General features: G+C 46.8%; 1 protein-coding gene across 1 annotated transcript; it reads left to right on the plus strand.

Annotated features, from left to right (window-relative positions):
* Window positions 1–999: 999 nt before the first annotated feature.
* rp1l1b (rp1 like 1b) lies at window positions 1,000–14,723 on the plus strand. Its single transcript, XM_088403963.1, has 5 exons — window positions 1,000–1,392; window positions 4,209–4,362; window positions 4,455–6,428; window positions 7,134–7,677; window positions 7,873–14,723. The coding sequence occupies exons 1-5, from the start codon at window positions 1,000–1,002 to the stop codon at window positions 14,204–14,206; spliced, it is 9,399 nt and encodes a 3,132-aa protein (XP_088260089.1). The 3' UTR covers window positions 14,207–14,723.
* Window positions 14,724–17,882: the final 3,159 nt, after the last annotated feature.

Here is a 17,882-nt window from a genome sequence, read left to right on the forward strand (position 1 = left end):
ATTGCAGTCGCTCGCTTTAAAGCAGGTGGTGTCCAAACTTTGGCCTAAGGGCCATTTGTGGGCCCCTACTCATTTTTTTGTGGCCCAGGCGAGAAATAGATAAAAAATGGCATTCGACATGGCTTGAAAGCCTAGTTAACAAATAATTAACAAAGTCTAGTTAATAATAAATTGCGCTATACTATAAAGCAGAAAACTACGGCCCGAGGACCATTTTTGGCCCGCCATACACATTTTGGCGGCCCAGGGCATATACGAAAGACACGTTTTGACATGACATTTCATATGGCCTGAAAGGCTCATAAAATAAATAAATAAATAAATAAATAAATAAATAAATGCTATATACACTATATTGCAGAGGTGTCCAAACAACGGCTGGAGGGCCATTTCTGGCCCACCATCCACATTTTGGCGGCCCAGGGTTTAAATACAAAAAGACATTTTGACATGACTCGCAATGATAATTCTGAAAAGGGGTAACGAATTTTTGGATGGTAGACAATGTCTCACATTTTTTATAAGCAGCGCTCAGGAAAAAAAGTTTTGTCCGCCTGCCGTAGAGCTTTTCTAAATCTGCGAAAAATACAGATAAAAATGTATCATTTGTTCAGATTTTGCACAATAAAATGATCATTCTTCTTTAGAAGCAAAATGATGTTAAGGGCTTTTCTTTTACATATAGCCTATGTGTCCATTTTGGTGGTTATTTGTTTTTCGGTTTCTGTCTTGACACATTGGAGCAACCCTACTAAGTCCTAGTGTCCACACTAGATGACATCATAGTCTGTCCATTGTTGTTCGATGCGTTTGGGATGCTTTATTTTTGCGGAGACAAAACCCACACAAAAGCGGACACAAATGAATAGGAGGAATCTTTCTGATGCTATCTGGTCTTCCAGGCTAAGATGATCGAAGGGCGCGGCCCGGCCAGAGGAACACGCGGAGGCTCCGTGGCGCCCCTACACCCGCATAGCTTGCCCTGACCTCGCACCAGCCATGTCCTCCCACAAACGCGCCTACCAGTGCTTCAGCGCCGTCCCCGCTTCCTGCGGGCTCCCGCGCATCCCCCACCCGGACGCGCTCCAGTCGTGCTACCTGTGCGCCGAGTGGAGACACGCAAGAGCCCTGGAGGCGCTCCGCTCGCAAGTATCGCCTCTGTGTCCCTACCACCGCCACCAGCACCACCATCAGCGCAGGAGGCCCGGCAGGCCCGAGGAAAACCCGCTTCGGGCCAAGAAGCTGGTCCTGATCAAAAACAGCGAGCCGTCCCTCAGGAAGACGGTGGTGCTGCAACGCAAGGGCTTGAGGAGCTTCGGCCTTTTCCTGGAGGAGGTCTCCGAGCTTATGCAGTACCGCGTCCGGAGGCTCTACACTCTGGACGGACACAAGGTAAGCCCGTGAGGTGGATTCGCCAGTTCGCCGATTGGATCAAGTGATATTTATTCACAGGTGAACCGGACTAATAAAACCCTGGCATATATTTGTATGACTTTAAAACAACAACTTCAGATTCTTTTTTTTTAATACTGTCCAAATTTAATAAAACAAACAAATACGTAAAACATCGCTATCAATCATAAAACATTAACATTACTATCAATCATGAAACATTTCAAGTTTTTCATCTTCATCGGAGTTTTATACTTTCCAAAAGCATCTCGTGGGCCGCATTAAAGGCCTTCATTGCTTCTACCTCATTTGACTATACTGTAGACGGCGTCTGTTTTCAAGCAATTCCATTCGAGAGATGAAAGAGCAAACTAAAACAATGGGACTGAAAAAACCCGTGACAAATAAAAACAAAAGAAAGCGGAAGGTAAATGATCGGCCTCATGCGTTAACTTCTTGCGAAATCCGGCCGCTGTTGCAAAAAGAATGGACTCAAAGGGTTTCAACGGCGTGATGAGAACAAAGTCAAACAGAGGCCTCTAGCGGTCATTTTGGGGACCTGCAGACTAGCCACAGTTTCTTTTCAAAACAACCGTGCTCATCACCTTTACTCGAATCAAACGCACAAAAGTCACATATTGAACTTTAATGGTGCACATATTAAAGTAAAATTTCATGCTAAATATTAAATTCATAGTTGAATGAAGGTACAAACACAACCAAGAAAATAGAAATAGGAAGTCTGAAGTGGTGACCTTTTACATCTACGTTTTCATCTCTGTTTCACTTTATTCATGAATACATTTTTCATCCATGTAAAATTACACTAGAGATCCTAGTATTAGCTGTAATAAGAATATAATATTATTAGTTTTAAATGCTTGTTTAACTCAAAATGTTATTTGATTTGTTCCAAAAATATAACTATTAAAGTTCATAAAGTAAAAGTGTAACTTTACGAGTTAATTACATTGAATTAATTGTTTCTAAAAAAAAAAAAAGTCCCAATGGTTGAGATGTAATTAGTATTTTTTACAAAACGGCTGTCAGAAATTACGTTTCAGAGGCGTATTTAATGAATTATGTCATACTCGGAGTCGTGGGAAAATTTGTCCGGACGAAACAAAGTCATTATGCCGACTGGAGCCAGCCAATCGTGTTCATCTTCTGTTAAGTAAAGAGATTATATTTTAAATTGCTTTATTGTGACATGGATGATACATTATATGCACTCTAAAAAAAAAAAAAAAAAAACTTGTACAGAATTTAAAACAGGATCAACAAGCAAGTTTTGTGCATATTATCATAAATGACAACATTCTTACAAAGTGCAATTCACTGACACTTGTGGGACGTGTGTGTCACCGACTGTGATTACTCTCAACAGAAGCCACACTGTTCTTCCTCACTCCAAAATGTAATATCGGCAGCGGCCAGAGGCGGCGCCAAAGAACAAAGTGCAAAGCCAAACAAAGCACAAATGAATGAACAGTTAGGTGATAAACTGAAACAATTCCAACATCATGATTTCGGCTGCGGCCGGTACCGGGACCGCCGGTTGGCGACCTCCGATAAAGACGACAAGGTTGTCAAGGCGCCGTGTGTGCCAATCACATGACGGGATCCAGTAAAGCCCTAAAAATACTCTGAGGGTGGCCGCCAAGACAAACGCCTGTCTGTCATCGTTGCGGCACCTCCGGACTCACATGCCAAAGCTTGCCGTTGTGCTGACTAAGCCCGTCTTGCGGGACTGCGCCGTCATCTGCGAGGGTTCCCGGGATTATCCTGGATTAAGACATTTATCTTTGGCAGGGATGAGATCCAATCAGCGGCGTGAGGAGAGGAGCACAAGCGTCAACTGTTCTTTTCTGTAGGGGCTTAAGGTGAAAAATCACACTGTTCAAACGACCAATGAATTTGCAGTATATGGGGAAGTTTGTTGATTGGCTCAGGAATAAACACACACACACGTTTATTTTGCTAGCGACACCCCAAAGTAGTCATTCCAAAAAAAAACCTTCTAATACAGCATTCAACAAGCAAATTGTCTAGTCGGAGCTCCGGCTCGCAGTCTGTCCCTAATCGCCAAGCAGAGTGAAAAATACGTCTATTAACACATTTCATCAAAAAAGGGCATGCCTAAGTGTGTGAGTGTGCACTGGGGTTTTGCCACAAAGTGGGGACCAAATCCTGACTTTCACCGTCTTTGTGGGGAACTCTTGGACAGGTTCAGACCTCTTTTTGGGGGTCAAGACTTGCTTTTTGAGTATAGCTGAAAACGGAACTTGCCTTAGGTTAGGGTAAGGGTCATGCTTAAGCAATCTTTTGTGATGGTAAAGGTTAGATTTAGGGAATAAGAAATGTATTTTGTCAATTGAATGTCATCACTCTGATAAATAAAAACACGTGTGTGTATGTGTGTTTGCCTGTAGTTTTGGGGACCATATTCCAGGTTTTGCTGTCTTGTGGGGACCTCTTGCACTGGTGGGGACCATTTTGCTGGACCCAGAAGCTGCTCAGACTTCTTTTTGAGGGCGAAAACTTGTTTTTCGACTATAGGTTTGAACTGGATTTTGCTTGAGGTTTGGAGAAGGGTTAAGGTTAGTGTAAGGGACTAGGAAATGCATTGTGTCAATTGGGTCAGCTGCGTTGCCAGATGAGGAGCTGTTTTCGTGTCTTTTCTTGTTCGGGTGATGAGTCCAACTTAAACTTTTTATGGTTTCGCCTCGCTCCCATCTTGTATCCGTGGCCCAGGAGCTCTATCTACTTTCAGACTTCTTCTTTTGTTAAAATAAACAATTTGTGTTGGGTTTCAGGTGGAAAATGTGCACGGCATCATGCACTGCCCCAACGTCTTGGTCTGCGTGGGACGGGAGCCTACCCATCCATCCATCCTGGAGAGGTTTCGTAAAAGCGCCGAAGACAAGCTGCCAAAGCTGAGCGCAAAGGTGCCATTAAGCGGCGATGAAGGTAGGAGATCGACTTGAATGTTCAATCAGAAGTCCAAGGCAACTGATTTGCCTTTCTTTTGCTCCCAAAACAAACACAAGAAGTTCAATCAGCCAACCGATCCACGAGGCATTCGGCATCTTCAGAAAAATCACTTCCAGATGGAATGGAATCGCTAGACGACGCCGGCTCCGTTCCTCCAACCGCCGACGAGACGCCGGACGACGACGTAGAAAAACAAGTCCGCGTTAACAAAGACGGCAGCTTGTCCATGAAGATGAAAGTGCGCTTTCGCCTGGACAATGACGAAACTTTGCTTTGGTCCACCGAAGTTAAAAAGTCCTCCAACAGGGCCGGCGAGCACCTTCAGGAGCTCGGCATAGACAGAAGCTGCTCAGGTTCTGAGAACCTTTCTGCAAATGAGCCTGTGGAGGCCTATGTTACACGGCACAAGCACAGGCATGCGCGATGCTCTCGCCATCCCCACTGCTACAACATCTGGACCAATGGGGCAGGCACGCAAGGAGACAGTTGTGGTGTCCAGACGTCGAGCTCAAGCGCGTCCTCGTACACGGTGGTCACCAGGAAGACCGTAGTTCAAAGATCCAGCGAAGAAAACACAGAACAAGTCCTGGAGCAAGAAACATGTGTTGAAGCCTCCGAAACTCTGGAATACCGCACCGTCTGCGCTGAGTCTTGCACGATCGGCCATGACGAGGCCACAGAAGGTGTCGGACCAGATATGTCGAGGAAATCGTCAGCATCCGGTGACACGAAGCGTTCGGGTAAAATGAGGAAATCCAGAAAGGCGTACGCGTGTCACTGCGGAACATCTAAGAACCATGCTGAAACTGGGAAAGTGGAAAAACAGCAGAGTGCCACGTCTGTGACATCAAACGTGAGTCAAAATGCAGAACCTGAAGACGGAGGGGAGGAAGGATCCAAAAGTGCCATGTCAGTTCATTCAAATGCCTCAACAAAGTGCAAATCAGATGTCTCAGAGATTGATGAAAGTCTGCTGAGTCAAACGTCAGTCAAGTCTGAGGCGGAACTGTGTCAACCAGAAAACGAAGCTCCTGAAGAAAGGCCTCAGACGTCCCTGTCGTCCAAATCCCAAACTTCAATCACGTCTCAGGGATCGGCTCCTGTGGACGAGGAAAAAGCTGCGGAAAAGGATGCCAAAGAAAACGATGAAGCCGAGCAAAGTGAGACTGGACAGAAAACACAAAGCGAAGCCGAATTGAGCGTGTCGGACCAGTCGGAGGTGGACTCGCAAGGTGAATCAAAGATAACTGAAGAAACACAAGAAAGATCACTGAGTGTCCGGTCCTCCGCATCAAACGTTTCTGAATTTACTCAGGAAAGATCTGCAAGTGCTGTGTCAGCAACATCCAGAAAGTCTTCTGAAGCTGAGGTTCCTGATTCCTCTTCTAATGTTGATGCTTGTACCGAGGAGGTCCTGACAGAAAGCGCTTCGTGTAGCATTTCGGTCGTATCCACTACATCAGATGTAAGGTCAAGAAAATCAGAAACTCCTGAAGCTGGTGCTGGTGGGGACACCAGAGAGGCAGCTGAAGATAGACCGCAAAGTGCAATCCATTCGGTAAAAGCGAGGAATTCTTGCCAATCGAAATTATCTGACGCTCCTGACGGAGGAGTCGACGAATGCGACAGTGAAGCAGGTAGCGGCGTATCATGTCATTTGGAAGACGCCGTTGAGCAAACGCCCGATTCTGAGCAAGTCGAGGGAAATCCTGCCAACCTCATCGAATCGGAAACAAGGTCGCACAGTGCCATGTCGGGAAAAACGGGACGGTCCCAATCTTCTGCAGTATCCATCAAGTCTAAAGCTTCTCAAAAAAATGGCAGCAATGAGGAAATAGAAGAAAGGGCGGAAAGTGTCATCTCTGCAAAATCAGAGGCCTCTAAAATATCTCAGGAGGACGATTTTGTAGAAAGCCAGAGATCACCAAGCGCCATGTCAATTAAATCAAGCATTTGTTCAAGCTCAAACAGGGATGAGAAAGAACCAAGTGTGAAAGATATGAATTCTGATCACGGAGCTGATTCCCCACAGGAGGAACACAGTGAGAGCATATCAGCAAGCTCACTGTCCGTTCACTCGGACAAATCGGCCGGATCCAGTCACACCAAATGCTCAACTGAAGTTTGTCGGCCTCAGTCACATACTTCAGAAACATCTGAGGTTGTTACAGAAGAAGTCAAAGATACAGTAGCTAATCACGAAGCTGAGTCTCCATCGGAGGAACGCTATGAGATCTTATCAGTAAGTTCACTGTCCGTTAAATCAAGTAAATCGGCTCGATCCAGTCGGTCGAAATGCTCGGCTGAAGTTCGAAGGCCCGGGTCACATACTTCAGAAACATCTAATGTGACTGAAGCTGTTACAGAGGAAGTCAAAGACGCCATTTCAGATCACGGAGCTGATTCTCCACTGGAAGAACCCAGTGAGAGCATATCAGTAAGCTCACTGTCCGTTAAATCGAGTAAATCAGCTCGATCCAGTCGGTCGAAACGATCGGCTGAAGTTCATAGGCCCAAGTCGCATACTTCGGAAACATCTCATGTGACTGAAGTTGTTACAGAAGAAGTCAAAGATGCCATTTCTGATCACGGCGCTGATTCTCCATTGGAGGAACTCAGTGAGTGCTTATCAGTAAGCTCACTGTCCGTTCAATCAAGTAAATCAGCCCGATCCAGGCAGTCGAAATGCTCAGCTGAAGTTCAAAGGCCTGAGTCACATGCTTCAGAAACATCTAATGTGACTGAAGCTGTTACCGAGGAAGTCAAAGACGCCATTTCGGATCACGGAGCTGATTCTCCATTGGAGGAACAAAGTGAGAGCATATCAGTAAGCTCACTGTCCGTTAAATCAAGTAAATCAGCTCAATCTAGTCGGTCGATACGCTCGGCTGAAGTTCGTAGCCCCAAGTCGCATACTTCGGAAACATCTCATGTGACTGAAGTTGTTACAGAAGAAGTCAAAGATCCAATTTCGGATCATGGTGCTGATTCTCCATTGGAGGAACTTAGTGAGTGCTTATCAGTAAGCTCACTGTCCGTTCAATCAATTAAGTCAGCCCGTTCCAGTCGGTCGAAACGCTCAGCTGAAGTTCGAAGGCCCGAGTCACATACTTCAGAAACATCTAATGTGACTGAAGCTGTTACAGAGGAAGTCAAAGACGTCATTTCTGATCACAGAGCTGATTCTCCACTGGAGGAACAAAGTGAGAGCATATCAGTAAGCTCACTGTCCGTTCAATCAAGTAAATCAGCTCGATCCAGTCGGTCAAAACGCTCGACTGAAGTTCGCAGGCCAAAATCCCATGCTTCAGGGACATCTAATGTGACTGAGGTCGTTACCGAAGAAGTCAAATGTACACTTTCTGATTGTGGAGCTGAGTCCCCACAGGAGGAACACAGTGAGAGTGTATCAGTAAGCTCGCTTTCCATTCAATCAAGTAAATCAGCTCGATCCAGTCGGTCAAAACGCTCTGCTGAAGTTCATAGACCTAAGTCACATGCTTCAGAAACATCAAACGTGTCTGAGGTTGCGGCTGAAGAAGTCCCAAGCAGATCAGAAAGCAAAATTTCAGCCAAATCTGCAAAGTCTAAACAATCCAAAGTCTCAGCTGATGATAATGCTTCATGTCAAGATCTTATTGAAAGAGCTTTGAGCAACCCGTCAATAAGATCAGCAAAACCTGCAAGTCTATCTGGAACGTCGAGAGAGGTTTCGGAGCTAATGAGTGAACTCAGCATAGAAAGTGCCGAAATTGATGTTGAAGAACGGATTAATTCCGGGCAGTCGGTTGCATCAAATTCATCTGTGAGAACAAAGGAGTCCAAACTTGATAGACCTGCCGAAGAAGCCTCTGAATGCGCAGATAATGTCGAGGACGAGGAGCAACCTGGAAAAAGACCAGTCGTTTCACAGGCTTCCAGCGTCATAGAAGATGTGTCTGAACAACGTGTGACTTCGGAAAGAGCTACCAGCTCCCTGTCAATAAAGTCAGCTCTGTCTGCAAGCCCTACAAAGTCAAAGACTTCCACACCTTTGCCAATACATAGAACCAATGAAACTGAGTCAGAACATCAAGACGAATCTGAAGGGAGATCAGAAAGCAAAGCGTCTGCCGATTCAACAAATGTATCAGAATCACTGAGGAGTGAAACAACATGTGATGTTCCCTCAGAAGAAAATGCTGCAAATGAGGAGACAACATCAGGGAGGCCACTGAGCGCGGTCTCAGCTAACTCGTCCAGATCTGCCAAATCAGAACAGTCGATTACTTCAGCAAAGTCCAAATCCTCCCTTGCGGTGCAGGAAAGCTATCATGAGAATATGGAGAGAGCATTGAGCAGCACCTCTGCTAAATCCAGGAGATCAAAATCATCAGCGGCACCAGAGAAGTCTGAAGAAGTTGGAGATGATGCCAACATTGATGACGCAGAGAGTAGATCCAAGTCTGTTGTCTCATTGTTATCCAGGGCATCCAAATCATCTCTAGCACCTCATTCCGAATGTGCTGAAGAACAAAGTGAGGAAGTGAGAACACAGAGCGCAATGACGAATAAGTCAGATGCAACTTTGAAGTCAGGCACATCAAATTTATCAGACAGAAGCAGAGTTGAAGGAATTCAGGCAAAATTAGGTGCATCGTCAGTCAAATCGCGTACGTCTTCAAGAAGCAGAAAGTCAGGAAAAGACTCCAGTGAACCCAACGAAGGAACAGATGACAGAACCGAAAGTGCAATCTCAAAAGTGTCTGCTAAATCCAAGAAGTCAGACGTTCCTGTCATGGCAGTTGAAGAATTTGAACAAAGAACATCCACAGCCATGTCGTCCAAGTCCAAAATATCAGCAACATCTGAGCTTCTGGAAAGAAAAAGTAAAGAGTCAGCCAAGTCAGTCAAATCCAAGAAAAGTGATATTTTAGTAGATGAAGATAATGACAACCAACCAAAACTCATTCCTCACATTTGTCAGACTTCAGCTAATGGAGACGTAAGCGATGAGCAGGCACCAAATGGTCCTAAAGATGCTGACGATGTGAACAGAATTGACAAGAAAAGTGACTCGCAGACGATGGATGGTGACGATGAAGCCCTTGTTCCGTCAAGCCTGCCAAACGCTTCCCTAACCGAAGTTGTCAACGAATGGCTAAATAAAATCCCGCCCGATGGAGAACTGTTTGATATGGAGGAGTTCAGCGGCAACGCGGTTGACGAAACCAATGGCAATTCTGCTGCTAATAATGTAAATGGGCTCAATGAGGAGAGCGGCCTTTCTGACAATGAATGTCAGAAGACGGCAGATGAAAAAAAGACGGATGATCGTCGAGACACCGACTCAAAGATATTCCATTCGTCCGTGCAGGTGATGAAAGTCCTTCTCAATCCGAAGCTGGACAGATGCAACAGTTTGCCAGAGGTTTCTCCTGCGTACGGGCGTAAACTGAGTACTTCGGCCGCGGGTCTCTTCGATTGCCTGGCAAAGCTGCAGTTAATAGACAGCGATCCTAAATCCGAAAAATCCGAAAGATACAAAGCGCTCATGGAGATCCTTCAGTCTCTGTGGCTTTGCGCCCCCGTGGGAAATGAACCTGCATCCGAAGAAAAAGCTGAGCGGCATTCTGACAAAGATTTTAATCAGGGCTCATCCTCTGGCATAGACGTCAACAGTGGTTCGACGGGTTCTGGAAAGAGCAGCGACGGTAGGACTCAACCACAAGCTCTTACGGATACGCAAAGCAAAGCGCAGGCACTGGACCAGGATGAGGAGACGGGGGGAGGAGATCTCCCAAACGGAGAGCCATCAACCAATGAGACAATCCCAAGCAACGACAGTCCAAGAGGACTGTGCGAAAGCCCCGAATCTTCAAACAGGAGCTCAGGCACTGGTCAGAGGCTTGAAAGAGATGACGGGTCCGCGAGTCCAGCGCAGTCCAGTAAACAGCGATCCCACGACCCCGATCCCGTGTGGGTACTCAGTTTACTGACCAAAATCGAAAAGCAGTTCATGACTCATTATGTCAACGCAATGAGCGAGTTCAAAGACCAGTGGAACATAGATGATAACGAGCAGCTGGACAGGATGATAAACCAACTTAGAGATGAGATCCACAGGCGCATCCAAATCAGTATAAATCGAGAACTGTGTAAGATTAAAGGTCGGGCGGGCCTGCCCAGACCTCCCAAAGAAGCAAAGTCCAGACCTTCGACCACCCAGACCGACGAAAGGAGGCGGAGACTCAGGATGAAAACCAAACGGGCGGGGAGAAGCGACGATTCTGCCGCCAGCACCGTTTTCAGCGACCAGCGCGGTGAAAGCGAGGATGACAACTGTCCGTGCGACTCGTGCACGAAGAAGACGAGGGAGGTAGAACTCATCAGTACTGCCCCCGTTCTCATGGAGTTTGATCTCAAGAGGATTCTGCAGATGAGGAAGGATGATTGTGCACAGGATTTTCTGACCAGTGGTGAGACAAAAGCAGCAGCGGCGACGCTTATTGGACAGATCCTTGACCGTGCTGTTCAAGAAGTCGTGAATGATGAAGCAGGAGAAATGGAAGATGTGTTTGCAGTTCCAGAATGTGAAAATGAAGCTGAAAATAAAACGGAGGAAGCCCTGATTGAAAATGACCCATCAAAAGACAGCGAGTGTGCAGTCTCGGGTGGAGATGCTGAAACCAGCGCAGCTGAAGATGACGCAAAGGAGTCAAACACTGCAGACCTTTCACAATCGGATGCAGAAGAAAATGCAGCCCGCGCTTTGGCTAATGAAACATCTGCCGCCGGTGGAGATGAGAGTGATGATGCATCCACCTTGAAGGGCTCAAATCCTGATGATGAGGTAACTGCTGAAAATGGGCAGATGACTGGCAAAGCTGCAGAAGATGAAGGTGTAGCACAAGAGGCTGACGTGGCAGTCACAAGTCAACAGGAATCCAAGGAAGATAAAGACGAAGTAGATGATGAAGAGGAGCCTCCTGCCGCAAGCAGTGATGAGAATGAGGAGCCAGCTATTGCAATGGAATCAAATGATGACGAGTCAGTTAGCGACATGAAGGATGAGGAAGGTACAGACACCGGCATGGCTGAAAACGAGGACGCAACAGAAGAGGACGCCATCACAGCTTCTGATGTTGAGAAAACCCAGGAAGACGAAGAAGGGGCAAGAGATGACGAAGAGAATGATGAGTCATCCACAGTGACAAACTCGAATGAGGACGCAAATACAGATGATGAGATATCTGCAGATGATGGTGCACAAGATGCGGAAAATGAGATAGCGAGTGAGGACGTTCTTGAAAGCGCAGAAGAGGAGGCAGTACAAGCGGCTGCTGAAGAAGATGATGATGAAGAACTCAGTGGTCAAGAGGAGACTCTTGCCACAAGTGAAGCTGAGAATGAGGACGAAACTGCTGAGAATCAGGATGCTGCAGAAGATGAACTAATGAGTGAAGAGGTTTCTGAAACCGCCAAAAATGAAGAAACAGGCTTGAGTAACGGTGAATCTGAGAGAGCTGAAGAAGGAGTTAATGAAGAAGAGACCCCTGCCACAAGTGGAGTTGAGGATGTTGCTGATACAGATCGGGATTCTGAAGAAGTTGACAAGTTGAGTGAAGATATTGCTGATACCACCACAGTTGAAGATGCGGCACAAGACGCCACAGTCTCAGCAACTAGTGAAGAAGAACCTGAGGAAGAGGAAGAAGGAAATGTCGATGGTGAAGAGGAGACTCCTGCCACAAGTGGAGCTGAGAATGAAGATGGAGCTGATACAGATCAGGATGCTGGAGAAGTTGACAAGATGAGTGAAAGCATTGCTGACACCCCCACGGTTGAGGATGCAGCACAAGATGCCACCATCTCAGCAACCAGTGAACAGGAGTCTGAGGAAGAGGAAGAAGGAAAAGTGGACAGTAAAGAGGAGACTCCTGCCACAAGTGGAGCTGAGAATGACGATGTAGAAGAGGCAGCCACAAATGACCCTACTTCAGAGGATGACAAAGACCTAAGAGTCAGTGGTGATGAGGAAACTCCTCCCCAGAGTGGAGATGATAACGAGGACTCCACCCACGAAAATGACGACAAATCTGCACATGATGCCGTGGCCGAAGACGAAAGTATAAGTGACGAGGCTGCTGAGACCGCCACAGTTGAGGATGAAGGTGCCAGCGGGTCAGCCCAGAATGAACCGGAATCTGAAGAGGTTGATGGTGAAGAGGAGACTCCTGGCACCGTCGGAGATGAAAACAACACAGTCCCTGAGAATGATGACAGATCTGCAGATGATGCCGCCGTGGACGAAGACCAAAAGATGAGTGATGAGGCTGCTGACACTGCCACAGCTGAAGATGAGAGTGAAACTGGGACAGCCCAGAGTGAACATGAACCTGAAGAAGTTGATGGTGAAGAGGGGACGCCTGTCACCAGCGGAGATGAACATGATGGCAGCGCCTCAAGTGGCGATGACGATGATTCAGCCATGGACAATGACCAAACAAACATGCAAAGTGAAGAAGAAGATCCCGATCCTGGGGTCGAAGACAGTCAAGAAGAACCATTTGAAGCAGGAACAGATGAGACCGCCGACTGCAAAAGTCCAGAAGACAAAGTTGATGGCAATGAAAATTCAGTCGAAGAAATTCCTACTGTAACAAGTGACGGTGGAGAAGATGAGGATGGGGCCATTAGCCAGGAAATGTCTGAAAAAGAATCAGAGAACATCTCTGAAAACGAAGATGCAGTTGTGAAAGAAACCGAGTCTGAAGATCCAGAGGCAGAAATTGAAGAACCTGCAGAAATGGATGAAGAGGAAACAACGGGTAATGATTCCACAGAGTTTGCATTAGATGGATGTGATGAAGAGGGGGCTGGAAGCAACGATTCGCAAGCAGCTGAAGAAGATCCGGAAAGAGAGTCTGAGGAAGATGAAGCCTTAAATAGTGACAATGAGAAGAATGAGGAACTGGAGGAGACAATCAACGAAGGTGCAGATGACAAGAGTGGGACAGAGAACGAGGAACGTGATGAAACAGGAGGCAGTGATCAAGAAGAGAATGAAACAAGTGAAACTTTGGAAGCTTCTGAAAATAAGAACGAACCTGAGGTCACCAATGACGAAGGACCGAAAGATGAGATCGATCCAGAAGCAGAAAACGAGGAAGTCAAAGACATAACAGATGATGAGCAATTCGAATCTCGAGAAGAGGAGAAAGAACCCGAGATGATTAATGATGAAGCTCCAGACGATGTAACGGATCTACTTGCTGAAAACGAGGAAAACGACAAAGCAAGCGAAGAAGACCAACCAACTGAAAATGACGATCGGAATGAAGAAGGTGACGCAAGGCAATCATCGGAAAAAGAGGAGGAAGAACCCGAGGTGCTCAATGAAGGTCCAGATGATGTGACGAAGCTGGAAACTGAAAACAAGGAAAACACAGAAATAGGAGACACCGATCCGAATGAAGATCTCGAGGTGAGCGACGGCGAAGATCCGGATGAGATGGGAACCAAAAACGAGGAAACCAACAAAACGCACGACGAAGACCGACCGCAAGAAGACGACGATCAAGACGAGGAGGAAACTTTCGAGGCATCCGAGGACCGAGGACCCGAGTCCGCCGACGGCGAGGACGAGGCTGAATCGGACGACGGTGAGGACCGGGAGGAGGAAACCGAGGGGCGTGATTTCATCCCCGGCAAGACAGCCAATCAGCAAGCTGAGCTAGTCTCGGAAAAGAAAACGTTAAAGGTAAACAGCGCCTTCAGTCAAGTGAAAGCCGAGTCAGAGGACGGCATCTACGCAGACTGCGAAGATTCCGATGCGTAAAAACTTTCATGCCAAGCAGGAAGTGAAAGTCGAGAGGGCCGAGATTCTGTATTTTGGTGAGAGACGCGAAGGTCTGTATAGCTCCACCCCTAATGAGCAGCAGAACCGCAAACGTCGGTGACAAAGCAGCTATGACATCCAAAAAAAAACAAAACGACATTACGTCGTTTTGAAAAAAGGAAATCTTGAACATGTTTATGTACTGTACACTCAATGGAAACCTCAAACCTGGAACACTGTTACACTTATTGTGTTAAAATACACAATAATTGTATGTTTGCACATATTTCAGCTATCCAGGATATTCAAATTGTTACTCCCCGGGGGTTAAAGTACTTCCTTTATGCTTTCAACCTTCTGATCCTGTAGATTTTCTCGAGGGAGATCTCAATTAGCCGACATAGTTACGCTAACATAAAGTAACATATTTAACGAAATGAAAACAGTGGCAGGTCTTACCTCATCTGCGTGTAACAAGCACTTTTTTGTCTGAAATAAAACGCAAATGCACTTTAAATACTCATTGTACTTCATTTCTAAACACTTGAGTGAAAAAAACCACAATTCATAACAATTATCATAGTACTACAGTAAGTATTCCCCAATAAGGAATCATATTTGCGTTTTCCAATCTTTCCGTATGTGGGAAACGATGAGACATGTCCTTCGTGAATGTGCAAGTATGTTAAAATATATCAAAAAATATATTGTACAGTGCTCTCAATTGCCTTCGTCCCGGACGCATACATTTTGACGGGGAAAGCATACTTTCAAATCGACGTGCGTCTTGGACGTCTTGGATATCACGATATGAATCACTGTCCATCTACTCTTTTATTCAACAAAACTTGACACTTTACAAACATTTTTGACAACTTCGTCCGCCATGTACAAATTCATCTTGCGGGCCGGATTCAACCCATTCGGGGCACAGAACCGACCCGCGGGCCATATGTTTGACACCTCTTTTCTAGACCACATCGAAAAAACGTTCTAGCTCCTCCCATCAACACCCCCCCCTCCAAAAAACAAAAAACATCTTCAAGGAAGTCACTCCAGTAAAATGCAAAAGCAGCGTCATTTCAGAAAGAATGATTTGATGAGCTCCAAGTTGTCTTGACACGTGACTGGAGAGTTTTTGCACAATCGTGGGCTCTCGGGAAACCCGGTGGCTAATAGCCATGCCTTGCCTGGGGCGCCATCCACCTGTGTGTTTGATGAAAGGGAGCCCCTAAATTGAGAGTGGCGAGTCCCGGCACCCCATTAGGACACAGCTGATGGATGTGCACCCTCAAAGTTTCCCGGCGCCGGCCGCGTGACGCCCATAATTGCTGTCACCCTGATTGACTGCGTGAGTACAAAAGTCAGGTGCGGGAATCGGGGCGATGATGTCACGTGGCCCCGCTAACAAAACACAAGAAAGAGAAAGCATTGGATTTTGTGCCGGATGAGCCCAGATGAATCGCCGCACAAACAATGTATTGTTGCTGTACGCAAGTCATTTGGTGATGTCGTCGCTTCCCGGACAGGAAGTGAAAATGGCTGACAGTAACCAAAGCTCCCATTCGCAACGTTTGGCCCTCTCTAAAGAGTTTGACAGAATCAAAGAAAATGGCCATCCCGACGATGGCGGTAAATGTGCATGGCGGGCCGCAAATGGCGCCCGAACCGTAGTTTGGACACCACTGGTCCATGCCAAAAACCTTCAAGTCTTGCTTCCCATCTCATCTCAAAATATTCCAGTCCATGCTCCAAAAATGTTGATTGTTTCCATAAGAATTTGTGTTTGCATAGGCAACGGGCCGCAAAAGTGCGGATGGCGGGCTGCAAATGGGCCCCGAACTGCAGTTTGGACACCCCTGGTCTATGCCAAAAACGTTCTGGTCTTGCTTTCCACAGCATCTCAAAATGTTCCAGCCCATGCTCCAAAAGTGCTGATTGTTTCCATAACAATTTGTGTTCATATACATATGCCATGGGCCGCAAAAATGCAGATGGCGGGCCGCAAAGGGAGCCCCAACCGTAGTTTGGACACCACTGGTCAATGTCAAAAACGTTCAAGTTCATCCTAATAACGTTCTAGTCTTTCCCAAATATTTTGTATTTTTTTTCCCACACCTTAAAATGTTCTAGTGCATGCACCATAAGAGCTGACTGATTCATGTTAGCTATTTTTTAAGGAGGTTCCCTTATTTTTTCTTATCTTTAAGAAAGTGACTCGGTGTTGACTCAGAAGTGGAGAAACGGGCAAGCAAGAAAAACAAAAAGTTGCCGAGGAAGCACCTGCCGGCCGCCACTCGCCTCTTTCAACAACAAACAGTGGACGAGCCAAAAGCGTCATCCGGGAGCACAATCACGCAATCGTGAAAGGGGGGGGGGCGGGTCGGGGGCCGGGGGGTTCCCCTCGCCGAGGTGTTTACGCCAACATCTGCCGAGCATCGGCCGCACTTTCGCCAAGGTCTTGGACGGGGGGACGTGAGGGATGCCCGCCCTTCTCGATGTGTCATCGTGGGGGGGCACAAGTCGGGGGGGGGGGGGGTCCTTATTGTTCCTTATTGACAAGCGCTTTGTCTTGTTAGGGTTCATGCAGGAGCTCCTCATCACTTCCGTGTGTGACAGGGGCCGCAAAAGGTTCCCACACAGGCAGGAAGTCCAAGACGGGAAGCGGTCCCATACATTTGTGCCTACGAGAAACCTGGACTGAGGATTTACTTTTATGGCTGGTAATATAAAACTGGTCATTCAGGGGAAAAGACAAGCTTTCAGCATATTCAAATCAGTGTCGCAAAGTTATATAATCAATATTTCACAAGATTATCTCAGGGCTTTTCCATGCTACAACAACGAGGCACTCTATACAGACACACCAGTTCAAAGCCTTAGTCCAGTTCGCAAATATTTTGTTATTCGCGTATATTACACCGAAGATTCAAATAATCGGGTTCCGCCTGGCACCACTGTTCTATAACATGCACTCATGGCCAACAACGAGGCACTCGAGAGCCCAAAGCCCTGCTTGTCAAGTTTTCCTTTGCGAAAAAAAAAAATAAAATCCCCCTTTTGATTCTCGGCCAATGCGCGCTGCCATCCGATGTGAGCCGGGGGCCCGAGATGGCAGAGGAGATCCCCCGCTAGCGTTTCTTTCCCACCGTTTGTTGAGGTTATCCTGTGGGGCCCCTGAGGATGCAATGTCCGGGGCCCCTCGGGAAGAAAGCGAGGGCCCCGCCAAAGACGAGGAAAAGCCGGACGACATTCTGCGTGCACCTGCAGCGAGTGTGCGCCAAGTGGCTTACGCACGCGCAGGTGGCCCGAAGAAAAATGTGCGATGTGCCGCCCGGCGGAGTCATATCGCCCGCGTTACGTGAGCGGCCTTTGCTACCGCATAGGAAGCAAAGACTTCCTCCGCCGTTGTAAGATTGATTGTTCCCTCCGCCGATGACATCATCGAGCTCATGAGCAAACCGCCATGATTGCACGCTGAGTGGATTTTGGGGGAGGTCAAACTCAAGGAGGAGGGGGGACCACCTGCGGGGTAGGAGGAAACGTTGCCCTCTTACACCCTCTAGTGGTCACACTTCATTCAAACGGGCAACAGCGATATTAAAAGACAAACAAAAAAAAACTACCAGAACGGCTGAACTTTGTTAGAGTTAATCAGAGACACACAGTTGACACA

This window comes from Hippichthys cyanospilos, chromosome 20, assembly GCF_059441005.1.
Source record: "Hippichthys cyanospilos isolate Australia breed blue-spotted pipefish chromosome 20, RoL_Hcya_1.0, whole genome shotgun sequence".
Classification (NCBI taxonomy): Eukaryota; Metazoa; Chordata; class Actinopteri; order Syngnathiformes; family Syngnathidae; genus Hippichthys; species Hippichthys cyanospilos.